The sequence below is a fragment of the Leuciscus leuciscus genome, assembly GCF_965113295.1.
Source record: "Leuciscus leuciscus genome assembly, chromosome: 8".
NCBI classification, from domain to species: domain Eukaryota; kingdom Metazoa; phylum Chordata; class Actinopteri; order Cypriniformes; family Leuciscidae; genus Leuciscus; species Leuciscus leuciscus.
The window spans coordinates 14,402,048-14,422,134 of record NC_138732.1 but is presented as its reverse complement, the minus strand read 5'-3'; the positions used below and the strand labels follow the sequence as shown (position 1 = coordinate 14,422,134).

Sequence of the window (20,087 nt, the reverse complement as noted above, 5' to 3'; positions counted from 1 at the left end):
CCCTGTACAGAACGTTTGGCTGGAAATGCCTGCCCCATAGTCCCTCAGCAGTCATCAGGAGAACCACACGCTCCGAGCTGCAACGGTCCAGCACAAACCCCCCATTGCTCCAACCGGTCTCACAACAGCTAAATGACTCTCTACACCTCATTTTCTTTCTCCTTTCATCCATCCATCCAAAAAGGTGTGTATTCATTTCCTTGCCTGTCAGGTTCTAGTGGAAAAAAAAGTCTCAACTACCTGGGTAAAAGTTGGAACATGGAATTAAATTACGGCCTACATAAACAACTGCAGGTATTGTGTGACGGATGACATGAAGCCATCCTTTGTTCTCTAGATTTGATAATGCAAAATGGCATCAGTGCCATATGCTCCAACAAATGCTAACAAGTCATACATTTCAATCAGTACAATGCTCTCTTGTGCTTTTCCAGTTAATGTTATGTACATGAAACCACACTTGCTTTAAAGTACATAGCCAGTCACGTCAGTTAAGTCAAATATGATTTAGGAGCAGCTATATGAGCCCGACTGCCTTCCTGTGCACCCATTTGCTTTTTGTGAGGGCATCTAAAAGATCCTCTGCTCTTTTTTGATTTCAGTTAAAAACTCATGCTATAGTTTTGCTGTTTTGAGATGCCATCTGTCTAGTTGGGGCACTATCCCCTTAAAAGACTACCTCAAACAGTAGTGTGTGTGCAACGGTGCAGGTTTTGATTAAGCCTGGATGACTGATGTGGCCTACAAATGCTCTGGGTGTGCAAAAGTATAAAGAACTGAGATATAAAGGGTTGTGGTGTATGGCGTGGGAGGCAGTCTTTACCAATTACAATGAGTGTGAAGTTGAGGGCGAGGCTGCCAAATCCATTGGTGACGCGGCAGATGTACTCTCCGGCATCCTCCAGTTCTACTTCTTTGATCTTCAGACTCTTCTTCAGAACCTTGTAGCGGCTCCAGCCTGGGTTCACGTTCCGCCCATCCTTCACCCACAGGACCAGCGGAGGGGGGTCACCCTCCACAGGGCATGGAAGACGAACTGTGTGGCCCAGTTTTGCAGTCTGTCTGTCCTCTACTTTACGACTCACCCATGGAGGACCTGGTGCAAAAAAAAAAGTCTTAAGTAACAGAACAGCATTTGTTTCATATACATAACAAATAACCATCTACCTAACATATGAAACAAAAATGCACATAAAAAAACAAAAAACATATAGTGTTTTAGTGCATATATATATATATATATATATACACACACAAAAAAAAATGTTTGTGGTGTGTTTTGCTTTAATAAATATAATACATTCTTTATTAATAAAGCATTTTAAAAGTGAAATTTAGTATAATAAAATACATTTACATTTTTTAATATTTAATATTTTTAATGATTGTTTGTGGTGCATTTTCTTTAATAATTATTAATACATTAACAATTTTAATAAATGTATTATCAAAACAAATAATAATAATATTATTATGATTCAAATAATATGGTGCATTTTGCTTTTATAATTAATTTTGTTTTAATACTATAATAAGATACGCCTTGTGGACTGAAATGTTCCTTTGCTGGCATTAGGGCACAAGAAGCGCAAAGTCAACACTGCCAAAAATGTCATTGGCAACAAAAAAAATCTCTGACATGAAGAAAATATTTTTCTCCAGCTCCTAATACACCATGTCCCACAAAGAAATGTTATAAGTGGGGAAGTTAGGCACAAGCATTTTATGGGGAATTTCTTTCCTTGCATGCACAAGGTCCTTTTCATCCCCTCCTTGCAGCTTATGAAGACTCCCATGAGCACTTGCTTTCCATTTCCTTCATACTGGCTTGTGTGTACGTTGGAAGGCACCTCTCATTCATGCCTGGTACTGTCACATCCTGTTGCTGCTCTAGCAGCTGCTGTGAGAACCACCAAGATTATAAATTGAAAAATGACACTAGCCCTAAATGTACTTTTTTTCTCTCTTTTTTTCCTTCAAGTGTCTCTGCTGGAGTGAAGTGTTTTCACCTGAAGTTGCTGGTTGCCATCCAGGAAAGTGCCATGACAAAAGACGGGAGGGAAAAGAAAAGGTTGTTTTGGTGCTGGAATTAAATTACAGTAAATTCCAGAATGTTAGACTAAGAAGGGCAGAAAAATTCCTTTCTGGAAATAGAGCAGAAAAAAAGGTGCTGGAGATCACAGCTGGAGAGAAGTCTATGTTAAATGAATCACACAACTAATTTACAAATGTTAGTGTATAAAACAATTGGTGAGTTCATAAACATTCGGGAGGCATTGGAAAGGAAAACAGTTGTGTGTTTATAATGAAGATTTCATGTAATTGGTGGGATCCTCGAACAAACAATGGGTCTTTTCACTAGCGGAGAAGAGATAAGGGGTATTGCATGGACCATGTGAGATAGATCTTATGAACATGGTGGCTGAATGAATGAAAAAGAAGAGGGGAACTCTTGAATGTTTGCTTAAGAATATTAAAACAACCTAGTGAATACCATAGAGCAGAAGCTGAAATAGCTCATTCCCTTTCCGCTAACAGGCCACGCTTTACACACGGCACACATACCACACATGATAAAGAATGTCTTAGAAGAAAAATGTGACTCAGAGAGATTCAAGGAAAGAACGCTTGAGACTTCCTTACATTGCGCTCTTACCTATTTGTCACAGAGCTGCATCTATGCTGACTGAAAAGCTTTGATGTGAGGCTGAGGGAGGCGTCATACGTGCTGACAGACAAATATTGCCCATAACAGTGGAAAAAACAAAAGATGACAGGGGCCACACACACCCCATAGGCTACATCAAAAACATGTATGGTTGAAGCTGATGGCAGACAGGGTGGCAAAAGAAATCACCTATATGAGTTGGAAATAACATCACTGTGTGCTGAGAATCATGAGCCCCTTTCACACAGAGATTCCTGAAAATACACGGATAAAGTGACCCGGGATTTGACCCGGGTTCGTTTGATTTTGGTTCATTCACACTGCCAGTGATTTTCCGGAATCAGAAGCCCCTTTCACACAGCGCTTTGAACCCGGGAAATTGCCGGCAAATTGCCAGAGCGCCTTCTGTGTGAACGCAAACTCGACCCGGGATTTATGCTGGGATCGATGCCGGGTCGGGACCTAGTAACATTGCCGTGTTCAGTCCCGGAACGCGCGCTGTGTGAACAAAAGCCGTAATAATGCCGTGTCGTAGTGATGACGCTGAAGCCGGGATCGTTCGCCAGCTGTGAAACGGTACGTAATGCGCAAGTTTATGATCGAATCAGAGAAAAAAATGCACAAGCGTGGTTTCTCGAGAGAGAGAGATCGCAGCTCATAAGCAAACTTAAGACGCTGCTGAGATTACAAGTCACATCGATGTCACGTGTCTTTACGGCATTTTTACGGGTTGTGTGTGAACGCACTCTCTAGCCCCTTTCACACAGAGATTCCGGAAAATACACGGATAAAGTGACCCGGGATTTGACCCGGGTTCGTTTGATTTTGATTCATTCACACTGCCAGTGATTTTTACAGTATTTTTTATCAAATATAAATGCTTGGTGAGCATAAAAAAATTCTTTCAAAAACATTATAAAATCTTACCAACCTTAAACTTTTGAAAGATACTTCATTTTGGCAAAATTTTAAGCTATATCAGATGTTTCTTTCATGATTTAGACAGAGAATTATTTCATCAAACAAACAAACAAACAAACATAAAATATGCCGGACAGAGTTGAAAGCTATTATAAATATAGTTACATTTCATTATACAAATATAGTTACACCTAATTAAAACTAAACTCTTTTACCCAATATTAGTGGTTGCAAAATATTTTAGTGCCTATAAACTTAGCTTAGCAACATTAATGTGCATGTCAAACTATAGCCTCTAGACAAAGAAAATGAGAGCAAGACAAAAACAGAAACAAAGAAAAAGAGACACATCATCTTGCGTCCATGTGCAGACATCGCATGCAATGAGTTTTTGACAGACCTCCCAGGAAACACCCTCAGCACATTCGAGACAATGTTAAAGACAAGATCAATGGATCGATGCTCCATAAAGTTCATACACATTTATTGCCACCATAACTGTACAATAAATGACTACAATTGCATAAATCACTGGGCTAATTACTGTCTATAGCTATATGGACTAGACACATGACCCGTTAAATCTGTACTGTCAAAAAGAAATCCTAACTATATGGATTACAAGCTACCAAGCATCCACTTCTTCACTGGCCCGTTTTGTCTCAGACATCTTGATATGGTTTTTGATTTCTCAAAGGATTTATGTACAGGTCTTACAGACCGCAGTGCAAGTACTTTGAAGCCTGGGCAGCCTCCACAGCTTTAGATGAACATCACTGGTGTCACAGGAAAAGCTTCAAACGGACCTTGACAGCATGCTGCATGGATAAATGATTAGAATGGAGGAAGTGACATGACCATCAAAGGCCCAGAGAGATGGAAAGAGAGAGAAATAGAGTGCAATGTGTAAGAGAAGAAGGTGCAGGAGTAACACTGAAGAGTCCAGGCATGGCAGCCAATTAACTAACTGGTGCTGTCAAAAGACATGTGTACACAACATCCAAAACAGTCCAGCCCATAGTGAGATCAAGAGTCTGCGCTGCACATTTCTGTCAGCGTTCCGGGCAATTATTTAGCTGTAAATCTCCTGCCCCAGTTACAAATCTGCTCAAGATAGCTTATGACTGTATATTAAAAACTGTTTGGTAGGAACTGAACAAAACATGTAACAGCATTTTAGCACTTGCGTTCAATAGTTTGGGATCTGTAAGATTCTTTACTGTTTTTAAAAGAAGTCTCTTATGTACACCAAGACAGCATTTATGTGAACAATAAAAGTATTAAGTGACCCCTGACCCCAAACTTCTGAACAGAAATCTATATATACTAATATATTTTTTGCATTTCAAATTGTATAAATTAGTTAATATTTTATGAACACATAAGACAAATTACTGATTATTTAAACTCTTCTAAATATATTTGTCACGGTTTGGGTTTTCTTGTCATTGTCATGTTTCTGTGTCTTGTCATGTGATTCCCTGTTTGTCATGTGATCCTGCCATGTGTCTTGTCATTGGTTAATCGTTTGATCATTGTTCACAGGTGTTCCTTGTCTTGTAATTAGTCTATGTATTTAAGCCCTCATGTTTGCCCTGTGTCCTTGTCGAGTATTGTTTTGTTCTGTCCTGGTTCCAGTTTTCTGTTTTCTAGTTTAATGCTATGCCACGCCATGCTTTTGTTTTATGTTTGATCTTGTTTTTGAATTGTTTTGTTATCAAAGTTGCGTGTGGGTTCTCAACCAGCTTGCCTCCAGTGAATCTTTCATAACAATATTGTTTTTTTTCACATTTTTATATGATGCTGTTTTTCACATTTGATTAATATCAAATGTGGGGGTGGTGGCGCAGTGGATAAGACGCATGCCTTTGGTGTGAGAGACCCGGGTTCGAATCCACTGTGAGACACCAATGTGTCCCTGAGCAAGACACTTAACCCCTAGTTGCTCCAGAGGCGTGCGACCTCTGACATATATAGCAATTGTAAGTCGCTCTGGATAAAAGCGTCAGCTAAATGAATAAATGTAAATGTAAATTAATATAGTAATATATAATGCATTGACTAATTTTAAAGAGATACAGTAGTCCACTAAAAAATTTAAATTCTGACATTTTTGGGTGAACTATCCCTTTAATGAATTGAACTTTATTGTTAAGTATTACCAATTATTAATAAAAAAATAAACAAAGCAGAAGCCTTCAAACAATGCATGATGCATCTAGATGTTCTGATACAACACACCCCTCTATGAAAAATAAAAATAGCACTGGCAGCCAATCAGATGTCAGCTTCTGCCAGGTCATCTAGAGTTTGATCTACCACTGCCATGTGATCTAGACAGTAGCGTTATCTTCTACAGTATGTTGAATCTCCTGAAAAAGCGGAGGAGAGCAGCTATAGGACTCAGCATGTGATCGGTGATAGAGACAGATAGACCAAACACTGCAGTGCTGGTCTTGGCGATGGAATGTGACTTTTATCAGGGAGAGAGATAATGGTAGAGATTGAGGCCTGATTCTGTTTGCACAGAGTCTCCTACTCCGACACAAACAGAGGCAACTAGGTAAACAGGTTCACTTACACCTTCCCTCACTTTTAATTCTGGTAATCTGAACACAGAGTTGTGGTTCTGTCACCACCACTGCTCACAGCTGTCTCTCTACTGTGTGTAATCAGATCTTGAGCCAGACTTTGTACTCGACCAACTGCTGCCTCTGGAGCCAAGCTAACTCAATAAGGCACTGCTGAAGTCTGACATCATGTGTGCGGTTCCACACAGACTTCCTTGTGGGTTTTGTGCTGCTCTTTGTGCCCTGAAGAGGATGCAGAGCAGCTGCCTATCAGCCAATGACCCATTAATTCAATTAAACACAGCAAGGCCCAGGCTGCCTTGTCTCATTTCGTCTTAATCTTGACGACATTCTTGTACTACATCTTACCAAATTAAGCACCAAGAGGTTGAAATTTTTGCACATGCAAATTCCTGTTTTATTTGAAAGCTACGTTCAAACCTCAAATGTACACTACCACTCAAAAGTTTTTGGGTCACTAACATTTTTTAAATGTTTTTCAAAGAAGTCTTTATTGTGTAATATTGTGAAATATTGCCATATAAAATTTGTATTTTAATACATTTTAAATTGTATTTTTGTCATATGTCATATGACAAAATCAGAAATCATTCTAATATTCTTTCTATTATGCTAAAGAAATATTTCTTATTATTAATGTTGAAAATTACAAAATTGTGGATTTAATATAGTTAAGGAATCAAATAGGCTAAATCTTCACAAAGCTTTCACAAAAGGCATGTTTGGCATATATAAGACAAAAGTGGGTTTACAAAGACTTTTAAAGCTATTTAAATGCATTGAGTAGGTCAAACAGAAAATAAAATGTAAAATATGAATGTGTATAAAAACTGCAGTAAGACTGCCTTAAAATTGGCAAAATCAGCTAGATGAACTTTAAATCAGTACAAGCAATCTTACTTGCGTCAAATGGCATCTGCAGATGACGTCTTCTGGCAAAACCAAACAGACAAACAAATCAGACTACCTGTGTATCAGATTATGAATGCTTGATGGTTAAGAAAACATTGATTTGTTTTTTTATATATTTATTTATTTATTATATAAATAATATGAATAAAATATAAACTAATAAGGCAGGCAAGGAGAGGAGAAGTAGATCTAAATCCAGCACTTTTAATTTATTTTACAAATCCAAAACAATCGTAAATATGAAAACTTTACATAAAAGCAAAGACAATAGCTGACAATGAACTAAGGAAACTGAGGGTATTATATACAAAGGTAAATGAGAAACTAAACAAGACATAGGTGAAGATTGGAAGAATCAGCCCGAAAATGCAAACTTTTGAAAACGGGTTTCAAAGTGCACATTTTTGAAAACGATATGGTTATTGTCTGACCGATGCGCAAAACGGCAGTTGTAAATCGTATTTTTTCAAAATACGACTCAGGTTCGTTTTTTTGTTTTGAAGTGCCGAGTTAAAAACTGGCCGACCAATGAGATTGGCGCTTTTGTTCACGTGCCTGGAGCTGCTGTAGTTACAGTACTTGGTGGCGCTCAAGCACAAAACGGTCTTGCCGAGCACACATTGATGGAAGAAGACAACGAAGAGGAAGTAAGTAGACGAAGAAGAAGATGTAACAAGGCAGGATGAATGTAGAGCTGCTGGTGTCTGAACACAAATAACTTTATGACAAATGCCACAGCGACTACAAAAATCTATTAGCAAAAAGTGTATGAATGGTTTGGCAAGCACGTAAATACTGGTTCTCTTCTTCCTCTGTGACAAGTGAGTGTCAGAAGCGTAATGTTGCGCAGTGCTACCTTGTGTACCGGGGTATTTCTGTTTTTCAAAAAGTGCCATCTACTTTCAGGGAGTGAATTTCCACGTTCACTCGGCACATCACCAGTGAAAATCGCTTGGGCATGAACACAAAGACGCGTCGAAAGCGCGTGCGATAATCGTCCCAGTGTGCACGAGGCTTAACGCATACACTCAGAGGAATACCCACCGCCATTTTGAAGTGCGTTCAACTTCATCAAGTGGGCGAGGTAAGTTTATTTGGACAGACCCTCGACCCCTCGATTTTGACAGAGTGGGCAAGTCTACTGAATATGTTTCAGGCAGATCCATAGACCACAATACAACATGAGTGTGACGTCACAGCAGATCAAACTTAATTTACCCCCACACCACACAACTCTAGTGTGTGATATTTCAGTTATTTTAACATTTAAAGGTACAATATGTAAGAATTTTGTAATAAAATATCCAGAAATCACTTGCACAGTGTGATATATTTCCTGCAGTTGTGTACTTACAATATCCCAAAAGTTCCCAAAGATTTTTAATTTCAGAGAAATTCCAATTTTAAATAATTGGCCGTCCCGGAAAACCTGTTCACTTGTCGCCTGTCACTGACGTATATCCGCGTTATCCCTGGTTTCCGCTCAAGTACTGCCATAGTAACCATGACGACAGACGTGGACTTCTGTGCATAATGAGTGTAGTGCGTAACCTCTGGCTGCACGCTGTTGTTGTTTCGTTCAAACATTATGGACCATGGCAAGCAGACTTTGGGAAAAAAGGAGAACTAAAACGAGGATCAATATCAGCGACTAACTTGGACTTGACAGCGCTTCACGAGTCACCACTTCACAGAGACGCAGCTCTTGTATGTACTTTATTAGACAGGTGAGCAAATGTACATAAAACTAATCAATGTTTTATAGCTCAACATGATGAAATGTTAGAATATGATCAGTGTGTTATTCTAATGTTGATCTAGCTCACTGCTAGTCTCATACAGACAAACTAACACATAGAATAACATTATAACTTTAACACACTCAAATGCAGTTTAGTGTGATAGTGTAGAGCAAGTGAAACAGCGCTGCGTTACCTCACAAGCTTCATTCGTCTAATACATGTCTAATACACTGACCTGTGTGAGCACTAATACAGCACTTGCGTTTGGTAGAATGAAATCTCCATTCCTTTATATCCGTGGGACTCGCGTGTGGCGCTGATATCATGATAAAAACATCAGTGTATTCACTCATCCATAAACATTATTAGATCCATCGGCTTGACGACAAGTTCCATAATTCCGCAGGAAATTGAAGTTGAATCAGGTGTGTTTGATTAGGGAGACAAAGAAAATGTGCAGTGTTGGGGTGCCTTCAGGACAGGTTTGGGAACCACTGGCTTAGATCGTTCCATTTAAACACATTGCAAGGGTTCAACCAGTAGTGGGCACTCATGCAACGTAAGCAATGACGTACATCCGAGTGAATGAGAAAGAGGGAAGTTAGTGAGGGAAGGGTGCAAAAAAGGGACATAAGCCCTGTCCCACATGGCACACTTCGACTGCACTTGTGGTCTTGTGACACAAGAATGCAGGGTTTCCTATTTGTCATTTTAGGTTTGCGGCCGATATGCAGAAGACTTCTACACAACAGTTAAAGCAGCATTACGTCACAAAAGTTTGGACGGAGGAAGATTGTGAGGAGTTAGGGTTCCATTTGGGACAGGGCCTTAAAGCAGCCTAGCAAGGGAACAAATAAAACAGGAACTAAACACAGGAAATACAAACGTACAAACTAAGAGTAAAAAAAAATAAAAAACTGAATGTGACAATAACATAACATTTACATACTATTACACGTACATCATATGAAGATTTTTGGTTAAAAAACATTTATTCAATTATTTATTTATTTACATTTAATATAATATAATATAATATAATAAACAGTATGACTGCTTTTAGTTCAGTTAACTTAACTTTACTTTAGCTTACAATATTAATCGTGTTAACCCCACTTGCTAGAAAGGGGATGAAGCCAAGGATTTCAGATGAACCCCTGACATTTAAACTGCCAGCTGGGGCATTTGGTTCAACGTGTCCAGCTTCATCAACCTCGCCCAACCCTCACCCCGATAGAGATATTTTGAGAGCTTGAGATGAGATACAAGTAGCATCCATTGCTCTAAATGCACAAAAATTGCTGTATTACATTGCTGTAAATGCACAAAGTGTCCCTGTCTGTTCAAGCTGCCATGGTTCTCCATTCCGCAGTTCAATGAAATGATCTACAGTGGAGGATATGTTATATTATAGCTAATGGTTTCAAACTGCAGATTGCAAAGGCATATACATAGAAGGCCCTATTCAAGTATGACTGGTGTTTCATTGTCGCTGTAATTACAGGGAACCAGTATACATTACGATTCATTATAGATACAAAGTATATCTGAGATTTATCTCACTCATGCTGTTGGAAATTATGATGGTTTTCTGCTTTTTTATTCAGTATTCCAGACCCCCCAAAGTGAGGTTGCGATCTAACAACCTCAGAAACCCAATGTAGGACATCATCTCCAATTTCTTCAGCGTAGGACAGCATTCCCTATTTGTTTCCTCTTATGGACCACCAGCAATTTAGACCACAGGGAAAGGGCACTGCAGCGCGCCAAACCCGCCCTCGTAAATAGACCAGCAGCTCTGCAGGGTTTCGGGGGTAATGTTGAGTAACCTGGTCTCCAGCACTGTAATGAGCACCTGCCTATTAAACTCGGCCTTTGTGTCAAAAATCCCAGCCGACAGCCATCACACGCAAGGCCTCTAATCCTGCTTTGGCTCTCTTTTTGCTGCTTCTTTTTTTTTTAATCTATTTCTCTCTCTTCTTTCTTTTTCATGAGTGTTTACTTATTGAGTTATGCCTTGCAGCGTGAGCTACTGCTGTAGCAATGACACTGGCAGAATCGCGTGCCAGAGCAGACACAGCTGTTCGCAAAAAGACAAGACTGCACAAAACGCATTTGCCAAACTGATGCTATTAATCACTTTTGACCCTATGTTACACTAAGAACACAAAAAGTTCACCCATTTACTTTTATCTTCCCGTTTCTTTCTCAGATGCCGAAATAAGCTTAAGGCCTGTTTTATGACACCGATCCTTGTTTATAATCCTTCTCTGTGCTTTTTCTATCCATGGCATTTGACCTATTGCACCGACCCTAGGAAAAGTGGACCTGAGTTACCAATAAAGGTGAGAAAAGAGGCCCTTCCATCCAGGTTTTAAATTCCTAGAATGCTATAGAGCACACAAAATGTGATGTTGGATTCACTTTGCGACAGTGAAGTGCATCTCTCACAGCTGACAATGAGAGGTTGATCCTGGCTGTGTTAGACACCTGTAATCCTGTGAAACACAAGCTAATCCTTCTTTTAAACAGAGGATAAAGAAACACCCAAGAAGCCTCCTATATTGAAACAGGGAACCTCCCATTCACAGCAAATTGCACATGACGAACGCATTGGCCTGGTCTTGCTTGAGGACACTGCTCTGACAAGCTCAGTCCACTGGAATGGAAAGAACAAAAGTGGTATTGCAGCTTTCAATCTCTCATTCAGTCTCCCTCAGTGTTGCCCTCTCCCACCTGTGCAAACACTCCAACTCGGCATGTCACAGGTACCTAGACAAGCAGGGGATGAAACACGGTTGAACTCTGAGAACTATTCAAGCGCTGAAACTTTTAACTAAGCTCAGATTATAAAAAAATGTTCAAAGGCTTGGCGCGCTTCCTTTGAGTTTTAATACCTCCTCTATAAATACTGACACTTAAAGAGCCGCGTCGACGCAATACAGCACCGACAAATGCAGCTCATTAGCTGCTTTGTTTACGTAAACTGACTTTTCACCCACAAAACCGACGGCGTTTGTGATGTGAGCACACGTTTAACATAGATCACAAACTACAAAGAAAAGCCCTCAGACTTCAGAGGAGAATAATGGGCTAATGGTTCTGGTTTTCATCTGGGATTAAAAATATGGGGTAAAATACAGCATTAGTTTTTGCCAGGCTGGGTTCATGCTGCCCTGACATTAATGTTCTAGTGTGTGCATGCGTGTTTGGACTCACTGCAGGACCTGATATTATGAACATCATGTTCAAATTTAACAACTGCACTATTTCCCATTGAAATGTGCTGGATAACTTGCTCAGCATTTACAATGCCAAGGAACACACGCACATGTGCGCACACACGCAAATAGAGGTATTTGCTAAATAATTATTTTTTGAAAACTCAACTGCCACATAGGTACACTTAAACGACTCACACTGCCTGTGGCAAGACAAAGTTCAGCAAGAAAATGTGTTAATAGTGAAATCACCGCCATCAACATGATAACTATCTTTGAATCCCAGCCAAATTAGAAACACATGTACACATGCATGCTAACACACACATGCAACAAAATGTTCTTCTCAAAAAGCATCATACTATCTGTGAACTACATACTGACATTTCCAGATAGATCTCTTCAACGAGAGTGGTACATTTAGCAGATATAGCTTGCAACTCTTTCAGACAGACAGACAGGCAGACAATAACTCTATCTCCAGAGCATGCAGACAGACAGGCAGATAAGAACAGCTCTGGTTACTGCTGTTTGTATCCTTAGGCATTTTCAACTCCGTGCCAGGTACATAATTTCTCTAACACAGGACATGTTAGATGCAGAGCTCAATGATAAGTGTAGCTCATTGAAACTGCATAAATTTGCAGCTTATAGTACATGCAAATAAAGTTCTTCACAATTCTTTTTCATACAATATATTTTAATGGTGACCAGGGACTGTCAAGCTCCAGAATAGACAAAAACACCATAACATCATTAGGTATAACAAATAAGTAATCTTTATTCCATGTCTTCTAAAGTCACACAATATATGTGTGAAGAGCAGACCCAACTTTATGTTTTTTTTGCTGAAAAACTTCCACAATGCTGTAACTATCCCAGCGTCGCAGGTAGCAGGTGGAAAAATACCTTGGATTGATGGCCTGTCCTCAAATCTTAAAGGGATAGTTCACTTCAAAATGAACATTTCGTCATCATTTACTCATCCTCAAATGGTTCCAAACCTGTATGAGTTTCTTTCTTCTGCTGAACACAAAATAAGATATTTTAAAGAATATGGGTAATCACACAGAATGTGGGGCCCCATTGACTTCCATAGTATGGAAAAAAATGACTATGGAAGTCAATGGCTATCGTCAACTGTTTGGTTACAAACATTCTTCAAAATATCTTCTTTTATTTTCCACATAACAAAGAAATTCATACATGTTTGGAACAACTTAAGGGTGAGTAAATGATGACCACATTTTCATTTTTGGGTGAACTTTATCTTTCAAATCTTATATATCCAATTTTAATATTCACACATTTAAATTTGACACACTAAGACTGGTTACAAGACCCATAAGCACAGGCCATGATGTCTGGTTTACAAGAATTAAACTTTTCTCTCTTCCTAATATCTTATGGCTTCAGAAGGCTTGGAACAATGCAAACAAGTTACATTGACTATATAGTGCTTTTTGTCATTTCTTTTGCGCTTGGCAGTCTCTGGTTGCCATTCATATTCTGCTATACTTCTCCTTTTCAAAGAATAGTTAAACAGGTTTTGAACAACATGAAGAAATTGATCAATTTTAGGTCAAATATCAAACTTTACACTGTGTAACTTTTTTGTACAAAATGTGTAAAATTTAAATAATAAATCCTTCTTCCAAAACGTGTTTTTGCCCTGATTCACTATGGTAAGCCTATTATAAGTATTTCAATTTTAGACTTGTCAGGATGGTTGTAGCGGGAAATTGTGTACGTGCGTCACTTGCCCGTGTGTGTCTCGTCATGTCCGAAAAATAGAGAAAAGGTTGCTCCGGATACTTTGTATGGTGTATGGTGTGAGAGTGGCATAGGTTAGTGGTCACAATGCCCGAGAAAGGTTGACATGGAGCTCGCTTTAAAAAAATGCTGAATAGAGGAGAGTCTGCGTGCAAAAAGAAAACGCGACAGTGGCGAGAACTGAGGGATTTGAAATGGTGTAAAAATAACGTGGCCTGATGGCGCTTTTATCACTCAACAGGTGAGTAAGGTATTTTATTGTAGCTCTCTAACATAGTTCATTGTAAAGCATTATACTGTGAAGAGTCATTTCATTGTGGTTGATGTAGCACTGTGTTGGAATTATTTTCAAGGACGTATTGTGTCTACTAAAGAGTATAGATACAGTAATCTCTTCAGCTAGTCAGCTTAAAATCATTTCCCTCTAAACTGGTTATATCTCTTAAGCATGAATGTTTTATGAGCAGTAGGAAAACCATATTCAGGCACACAGCCAAAGCACAACCAAAATAATGCTCTTCCGCAAAATGCATGCAGTGTACCTTTAAATATTTGCTGGATATAAAATAAGTCTGATACCATTTTTAAATAATGCAAAATACACGGTTAAATGAAATATTCTATGTACATTTTAGTATTTTCACAATTTAGTTGAATAACGACAGAAAATCAAAAGCTATATCAAAGCTTCTTACCATATTTTATAATTATATGAACAGGGATATTTTTTTGAAAAAATAGCAGGCTGTTATACAACATCTCAAGAGGCTTTTATACAACAGCTCAACCAAGAATCTGTAAGAAAGAAAGATGGACAAGTGTCTCAACAAGTAAGTCCCAACCAAGCGGCATCCCAAAGACCCTCTTCTGTCTGAAACTACTATTCAAAAAATATAGTCATACAGGTTTGCAACAACTTTCACACTTTTTAAATATGCAAAAATTGCACAGAGTTGAGAGTACTACGCTCTTACTAGAATTAGTAGCTGACAGATAGATCAAATTAACCCACATAAGTTGCAGGGGATTTGTAGAACTTTGCAAATTATATCCATTAGAACTCTCCATTATAATATAGGCACATGCCTACTAATCATTCAAAGCTTAGTATATGAAGCAGCCAATGCTTTTCCATTGCATTTGGCTTCTCTCTAACTTGGCCAAAGCGGCCAGAGACTGACGCCTGCATTACCGTTGTCCTGCAGAGGCAGATCACAGACACAGCATGGCTCCAACAGAGCTGCTCCATTATCATTTGTTTGATAAGCAGGGCCTGCCTGCAGAGCTGCATTATCTGTCTAATAAACCCAGAGATCCTGACACCTGCTGAGAAGCCAGCTGAAGGGAGCGCTGCATAACTGAAGCCTGTTTTCCCTGTTCTTATCAAAGCTATTTCTACTTTAAAAGGTAGATCATTGAAGTAAATGGAGCATGAGGGCCAACATCTCCTGCTTACGACCCAGAATCTGGAACTGATTTAAATATCTGAGGGGAGGAAAAAAGAAACCCTTAAAAGAAAGAGCGAAAGTCTTTTCCTGTGGCTGAAAATAAAGAATATACCACGTGTTACCGTATCTGACCTCTTTAAAGAGCATAACCCAGGCCTTTGATACATGTGCCACTCTAAACAGCTGGTAACTGCCACGACTGTTGGATACACATTTCTGTCTTTCATCAAATTCTACAACCGGTAGAATTCATAAATCACAGAGCTATATTTATTAGCATGGATACAGTTTGTTTCGCTTAAACTTAAAGTACATGCTCTGCAGCGGCAGTCATCTGCCAGATCAGAACAAACATAAAAAATCCAGCCAAACATTAAGCTGTGCTGCTCATAACGGCCAGGCCTGGTGCCACAGGAACCTAAACTTTTTCTTGGGCGAAAGCAGTCAGCTTCTTTCCACCAGCAAGAAGGTTAGTGAGAAACAGGAAATATCTGACCACAAGAGAATAGGAAAGCAAGAGCATTTCTCGGACTGCTGTGTTCACACTTTGTCTGAGATGACTAGTGGGTTTATGTGTGTAAGGCACGGGTTGCTCGCTGGAGGAGTGTCATGCTAACCTAAGCTGTCCATACTCATAGAAACTAATGAGATAATGAGATTTAAACAAGTAGCCTACACTTAGTGTACAGGCATCAATGTTTATATTTGAATAAAAGCCTAAATTAAATCTTTTCATCATATAAAGTGATTGAGTCTCTTCTGAAGACTTGGATAAAACCAACTGATTCATTTGGATTTATTTTACGATCCCTTTATGAATGTTTTGCAGCATCAGAGTTTTGGGTGAATATACTTTCAATGGAAAGACAGAAATCTCTAAGATTTTTATGAAAAATATCATATGTTCCAAAGTGAACAAAAGTCCTATGGATTTGTAGTGAGACAAGGGTGAAAGAAATGATGACAGAATTTTCTTTTTTTTGGATGAACTATCTCTTTAATACACAGAATGACAGTCTGACCGAAATAAAATAAAATTGAATAAGAAAATCCACATTAATTACTCAGATGAAACAAATATCTTACATATCCTACTATATATCAGTATCTTAACTTTTGCGCTGTCTTGCAAATTCTAGGTGAGGATGCTAGAGTTGATGCTTAAATTCTAAATTTCTCAAACTTTTATTGAAAATTTGGAAAAGTAAAAGAAAACTGGCAAATAAAGTATATTAAAAGTTGAATGTAATCAAGAAAGACCTGTTCTGATCAATCTGGTTTCTTCTCTACAGTGAAGTCACACCTCTGCTCTTCCAGAATTCTAGGGAAACAAGTGTTTGTGTCACAGAGTAATGCTCTTGACACATTGTACCTAAGTCTCATTGGAAACACATCCAGTAACTGTCTTGCCTTAAGCTCCATATCGTGTTGCTCTACAACATAATAGTCACTTCACCCAACAATGAACTCTGTTAAATGAACCAAGTGCACTTGTGTCTGACACAATCTATTGAAGCAATTTCAGAAAAGCAATTTCCTAATTGTTTATTTAAAGCTGCAGTCCGTAACTTTTTTGGGTTAAAAATTATGCAAAATAAGTTTTTGAGCCAGTACATAACCAGCCAGTGTTCAAAACTATCTACTTGCCTTAGCACGATTCAAAACGGTAAGCTTGTAATAATGTTTTTAATTCCAGTGGTACTGGTGGATTTCCGCGGGAAATTCGAGCATGTCTTTGCGTCATTACGTCACATCTGTACACATAAAGAAGGAGTCTCGGCTAGTAGGCTATATTGCGTGTGAGGATGTTGGAAGTGGAGCTTTATAGCCTTTACTCACAGCACTTGATATAATTAAACTTATCAATTTGATGGCAGATCCAGAAAGGTTCACCCATTGTAAAAATGCAAAAGACTTCGGACTTCGGAGTGGCTACAGAAAAAAAGAGACTGCAACCTGGCCCATGTGAAAACAAGGATAAATATCGGAAAGGCATTAAATGTAGTCATGCAATGCTGATGTTGTTAATATTAACAATTTGAGAACAAAGTATAATTTGCACGGTTTGACTTGATATGATAAGCGATCATTAGATTTAATCAGCACGAATTACTGCAATGCTTTTTCCCCCTTAGTTGGTCAGAACAAAAGTGGATGTTACTTGTTCAGATTACATTTTCCGGTGAAAATTCTTATGTTGGTCATACTTCCAAAAAGTAGAATCTGTGATTCCGAATGACAGTATCCACACCGGTGCGGTGACTGACAGCCGCACATTCTCCTCAAAACATTGGATTCAGCCGTGCCGAGGCGCAAACCAAGTAAAGTTGATAATTCCACGCCACGGATAACTGCAATTGCAGATTTCAAACAGAGATGGCGACAAAGAGGAAAAACTACGGACTGCAGCTTTAATATTAAAGCTTGTAGAATGCCACTGTTTTAGCAATTCTACCAACATACACCTCATTCAACTCAGCCAAAGAGAAGCTGTTTACACACATGCCATTTATCACACTCCTGTTTCCTCATTCCCTGCTTTTAACACACAGATAGTGGGAGAACAAGGATCCAGCATTCCAAGAATGGCAGACAGGGGAAAAAAAGAGCAATCCAAGGACAACATGAATTGGGAACCCCTCCTCAAGAAGGGCTTATAGCACACAATGAGGAATAGAGTCAACAAATGGACCAATAAACATAGAAGACAATGGATTGTTTACTTAGTAGAGGTCAGGCTCTGACTTGTGGGTTAACCTGGCATTATATGGGCGCAATAATAGTAATCAGTAATCACCTTTAACAGAGTAAATACCAGAGTTAACTCATCCAGATTTATTATGCTAGACCCAATAATGTTGTTTTAGATAACAGAGACATAAATGGCCATATCTACAGACCATAATAGACCATAAATGGCTAAGCAATCATAAAGGATAAAAAGGTCTGGTTTCCCAGCATGAGTTCTATAATTCATGTATTCAGTTCAAAAGACTTTTAACCAAGGATAATAAAAGATGAATCTATAGCATTACCTAGAAATGGCTTTATCTTTCAAACACATTCATTTATTTCCTCTGGGAGACAGAAAAATGTCCTTTGGGCTCACAGCAGGAAGATGGCCCATGTGGAGAAGTTCAACACCTTTCTGACTCAACTCTCCGATACACAATCTCCAGCACAGTAGGTGTCATTAGTTTGAGTTATGTAAATTGCTTTTCAACTTGGCAGGGAACACTGAATTATGTACCTCTAAATTTCTGTTACAGTTCAAGGAACAGGGACCTCTTGTTTGGTCTGAGACACCCCAGTGCAGATATAGATGTAGGACTTCAAAAGAATGACTTTGTGTGTGTGCGGTTAGTCTGCTGTGTCAGTAAACACGGCACATGGCCGGGCCGTTCCCTAATGTGCTTAAAGTAGTCAATAAACATATTGGGCTGCAAAATGTTGCTTTTTAATGTTAACCTTATAGGCTAACAAACTAAAATAGGTTCAGTACCACAGTAACACTTTTCTTGTAGTTATGTTATAACATCATCTTTGAGCTTTTAAGTTAATTGTAACAGTAGCTTCAGTAATTTCAGCATAAACATTTAACTCTGCAATTAAATTCAAAGAGGCTGAAAAAGGAAAAAGTGCACTTAACTTCTCACTGCAGGTTATCACTTTAATTTATATATATAAAAAAAACATTAAGGCAGCAATTAAACTATAAGTGATTTTGGCAAAATACACCCACAATTCATAAAAAGCCATGTGTAAAATGGAAAATGATGTGAATTTATTTATTTGTGATAATTGGTCTTCTAAAAATCACACTGAAAGCTGTTATTTATGAGCCAATAATATAAAATCTTCATTAGACGGCTAACTATTTCTTGTATATCGTCAAAGGAAAAGCTATCTAATTATGCCCTAATGAATGAATAAAAGACTCGTAATAGACAACACGACTCACCTCTCGCTTCACATGACAGCGCCACGATCAAAATCCCAGTGAGAAAAGTCAAGCTTCCTCTCTTTGGAAACATTTTATGATGACACGCCACTAAAAGAAACAATGAGAATCAAAACGATTCTAAGTTTTACACAATATACACACTGCCAGCAACCCGACGCGACAAATTAGGCTAAAACTCAACACCAACTTTTCCTAATAATAACGGTCGCGTCGTGTCATGGCGTTCGTTTGCAGAGTGTGGTTCAATTAGCCTATAGCCTAATAAAGTACACAGCTAATCTGTACAAGCAGTGTTACTGTAATTAACTACTTACATGTCCGCCGAAAGGGATTTAATATTGCGAATGAATCAGTTTCTTATAGAAAGATGAGACGAACACTCTTGAGCAGCAAGGTCTTCTATGAAATGACTTCAGATTTATTAGTATATTGTCCAGGAGAAGAAAAGTTCAGGAATAGTTAGGTTCCACTCGCCTCTTCTCTTGACATGACCCGTCAGCATCCCTGACCATGGAGAGAACTGAAGCTCTACAGCTGTGAATCACAGCAGCGCTCCTACGAGCCAGCAGCTGGAGACCAGCAGAAATTACACTCGAGCGCCCCCTGTATGCGGACAGATACAACGCAACTCCACCACAACCTGTAGAGAAGGCACAGCACAGCCATCAGAGCCATGGCAATTAATATCCATCAGACTAGAAAACATACTAATCCGTTAACAATTTATAGAGGATTATGCAGAACTCAGAGGATTACAGATAACTATGCAACATATTTTCTTAGTTTGACCAAATAATTGAATACAACAAACAAACAAATAAATAAATCTAAAAGCTGCACTACCCAT

The 20,087-nt window shown here is 38.7% G+C and overlaps 1 protein-coding gene across 1 annotated transcript in view; it reads right to left on the bottom strand.

Moving 5' to 3' along the window:
- The window catches only part of fgfrl1b (fibroblast growth factor receptor like 1b), a 40,403-nt gene extending 20,643 nt beyond the window's left edge, over positions 1 to 19,760 (bottom strand). Inside the window, exons 1-3 of the mRNA XM_082178230.1 lie at positions 19,555 to 19,760; positions 19,238 to 19,327; positions 824 to 1,096 (exon numbers count right to left, since the gene is read on the bottom strand). Of these exons, the coding sequence (XP_082034356.1) occupies positions 824 to 1,096; positions 19,238 to 19,310 (346 nt within the window). The 5' untranslated portion in view covers positions 19,311 to 19,327; positions 19,555 to 19,760. The remainder of the gene's footprint in view (positions 1 to 823; positions 1,097 to 19,237; positions 19,328 to 19,554) is intronic.
- Positions 19,761 to 20,087: the final 327 nt, after the last annotated feature.